The 3,487-nt window shown below is 37.4% G+C and overlaps 1 protein-coding gene across 1 annotated transcript in view; it reads right to left on the bottom strand.

Moving 5' to 3' along the window:
- Positions 1 to 597: 597 nt before the first annotated feature.
- LOC119575672 (anaphase-promoting complex subunit 7-like) overlaps positions 598 to 3,487 on the bottom strand; it is a 19,038-nt gene continuing 16,148 nt past the window's right edge. The window contains exons 4-5 of the mRNA XM_037923299.1: positions 981 to 1,121; positions 598 to 687 (exon numbers count right to left, since the gene is read on the bottom strand). Of these exons, the coding sequence (XP_037779227.1) occupies positions 625 to 687; positions 981 to 1,121 (204 nt within the window). The 3' untranslated portion in view covers positions 598 to 624. The remainder of the gene's footprint in view (positions 688 to 980; positions 1,122 to 3,487) is intronic.

The raw sequence follows: 3,487 nt of genomic DNA, 5'->3' as shown, positions 1-3,487 counted from the left end.
AAATGATTTAACCCTTTTTTAGTAATTGAACTCTTGGGTGACTTAGTGCTTCTGGAGCCATCCAAGTGTAAATTAAATTAATAAAACAAAACCACAGTGGACAATGATGCATATATACACAACGGGCCCAGTGGGTTCCCTTCCATTATCACTATAAATACCTGTTCATATATTTCACACAAAAGGTAAACAGCAGGAAGATAATATGGATCCTCCTTAAAGGGCTTTCTCCAACAGCCCTTTTTTCCCTTATGACAGTCAAGGTATCCTTTAGCAGCACTGAGGCATACAGTTTGTACAAAAACAGCCACTGTTAGTCGTACAATAATCATATATCTAGCGTATTTTTCCTTTCTTTATAGCTCACTCTATGTGCTATATCCCAAAACTTTAATCATTATAATTCATTATCTCAATAGAAACAAGTAATTATAACATTACTCTTCCACAAATATTATATCTGATAAAATTTTCAATCAAAAACATTATTTCTTTCTTTTTTTTTTATGATATGAAATTTTTATGTATAATGCTAATATTCAAAATACTAGGAGTCCTAAAGTGAATCCTTGTTGACACTTACAGTTAAAGCTCTTTGGGGTCTGGCCTAATAGTTTGCAAGCATTACTTGCAATGGTTACCCGCTTCTCTGGATCGATGCATTGCTAAATAACAGTCAACTAAACCCTGAAACTCATAATTAAAAATTAGCACACAATGTAAAAATAAATATTTAGTGCAAAATTCTGTCAATACATACACACACACACACACACACACACACACACACACCCAACCCACACACACACACACACCCCACACCACACACCACACACACACACACACACACCACACACACACACACACACACACACACACACACACACACCACACCACACACACACACACACACATACTTATGATAAATTTTTTAAAAAAAAAACAAAGGAGAAATAGTCATAATCAATATCACAACCTACTTTGTGTGGCTCAAAACGATGTGGCGCTATTTGCATTGCCTCCCTGAAGTGCATTACTGCTTCTTGTAATTTTTTTAATTCTAGTAGCAGTGTCCCTTTCAGCAGCAGACCCTCCACACTGCGTGGGTTGATTGAACATGCCTAGGAAATTAAGAGTATATCATTGATTATGTATATAATCAATGATATTATGTATTATATAAATATATGAACACAACACACACAACACACACACACACACACCACACACACACACACACATATGTGTATATGTGTATATGTGTATATGTGTGTATGTGTGTATGTGTGTATGTGTGTGTGTGTGTGTGTGTGTGTGTGTGTGTGTGTGTGTGTGTGTGTGTGTGTGTGTGTGTTGTGTGTGTGTGTGTGTGTGTGTGTGTGTGTGCGTGCGTGTGTGCGTGTGTGTGTGTGCGTGTGTGTGTGTGTGCGTGTGTCTGTGTATGCGTGTGTCTATGCGTGAGTGTGTGTGTGCGTATATGTATGTGTGTGTGCGTGCGTGCGTGCGCGCGCGTGTGTGTGTGTGTGTGTGTGTGTGTGTGTGTGTGTGTGTGTGTGTGTGTGTGTGTGTGTTGTGTGTGTGTGTGTGTGTGTGTGTGTGTGTGTGTATGTGTGTGTGTCTGTGTAGATACATCTAAATACACACACACACACACAGACACACACACAACACACACACACACACACACACATACATACATACATATGTGTGTGTGTGTGTGTGTGTGTGTGTGTGTGTGTGTGTATGTGTGTGTATGTGTGTGTATGTGTGTGTATGTGTGTGTATGTGTGTGTGTTGTGTGTGTGTGTGTGTTTTGTGTGTGTGTGTGTGTGTGTGTGTGTGTGTGTGTGTGTGTGTGTGTGTGTGTGTGTGTGTGTGTGGTGTGTGTGTGTGTGTGGTGTGTGTTGTGTGTGTGTTTGTGTGTGTGTGTCTATATATATATTATATATATATATAATATAATATATCTATATATATAATATATATATATATAAAGAGATTTCTGTGAAAAAGTATAAGATATCATTCGTAACAAATAATGGATGTACCTACTTGTATTCACTAAACAGAAATAGATTATCAGCCCTGAAATATCAGATTATTTACTTGTTGGATTTAGGGATCCCATGTCATGAAAGAATTTGGCTGATGGGAATGTGAAGATGAGGAAAAAAAAAAGGGTGAGGGCTGAAATGAAAGGAACCTGTCATCATGAGATATTGTTGCTGAGTGGCTGATGACATGGATATCTCTCCATGAGTGAACTAAGCTCTTAGAGGGAGATTAGACTCAGTGGACATTTAAGTAGGGGCTCTTTCATCATTTCTATCAGTAAACAAGGGTGGAATGTACCAACTTTGAGCCTACCTAGAAAAGTACTTGTTTTAGCGAGGACAATATATCCATACACAGGTAAGATAAGAATTTGTTCAACAAAAACAGTCTATTACCATCTTGATGCACTAATCAGTGGCAAAATACCTTTTTCAGAATAAGAGCCAAAAGCATAGCAAAAAGGGGATGTGGATGTGCATATGAGTGTTCATGTGCAGTATTCATATGTTGTATCAAGATCACCACTCAAGTAAGCTTAATGCCTGGATTTTGGTTCAGGAGGTATCCAGATCCAACATGCATGATGATTGTTGATCAGCACATCACACCACTCATAGTGAGAGGCCCTGGTGTTATACTTTTATATGCATTAAGGTGTGCATTGAGTCAGCTGCTTGAGGAAAAAAACATGTGTGGGAACTTTGAAATTACCCCATGCTCTATCCTCTTAGCCAGCAAATAACCAGTTATACAGTTGAAGAGTCTAAAAACCGCTGTGAAGGGCGGTTTCTCTTCAATGACTGCAGATAGGGTTAAACAAGTACACAAATGTTTAGCAAACACAATTTGGAATAGGCTTGACCACACAAACTGTGATGATATCATGCCACCTTGAATGGGTTAAAACTGATAATGAGACTGATAGTCAGGGATATGACTTACCAGAATAATTTTTTTTTCTTGTTATTATACATCTTTTTAAAAACCTGCTTTATTTTTCCTCCATCCTGTGCAGACTTTATGCAACATTGCTGTGCTCAGAATTGAGCAGTATATAAGGTGAGAGATGGTTACCACTGTTTTACCTATTAGTTCTTAAACTTCTTTTATTATATATTTTTTTTATTCCTTCTCATTCCCTGTGGCACATGATGCATTGAACATTCAAACCCTTTGAGGTTAATGTGGATTTGTTTTTATTACTTTTTCCTTAACCCAAGGTCTGCAGGTTTATGTACTGGCCTCTTCATATTTTTGTGAATTTTGTTCATACAGTTGGCACCACATGTGCTCAGCCACAAGGAGTCTATTGGTTGGCCTTAATACTATTAATATTGACATTGTTATCATTCTTATTGATATTATGATTATCAAATTTTTATTAAAATATTAATAACATCAAAGACAATAAAATAATAGAAATGAAGCTTTC

Source organism: Penaeus monodon, chromosome 7 (assembly GCF_015228065.2).
Source record: "Penaeus monodon isolate SGIC_2016 chromosome 7, NSTDA_Pmon_1, whole genome shotgun sequence".
Lineage (NCBI taxonomy): Eukaryota > Metazoa > Arthropoda > Malacostraca > Decapoda > Penaeidae > Penaeus > Penaeus monodon.
This window is presented reverse-complemented; position numbering and strand designations above follow the sequence as displayed.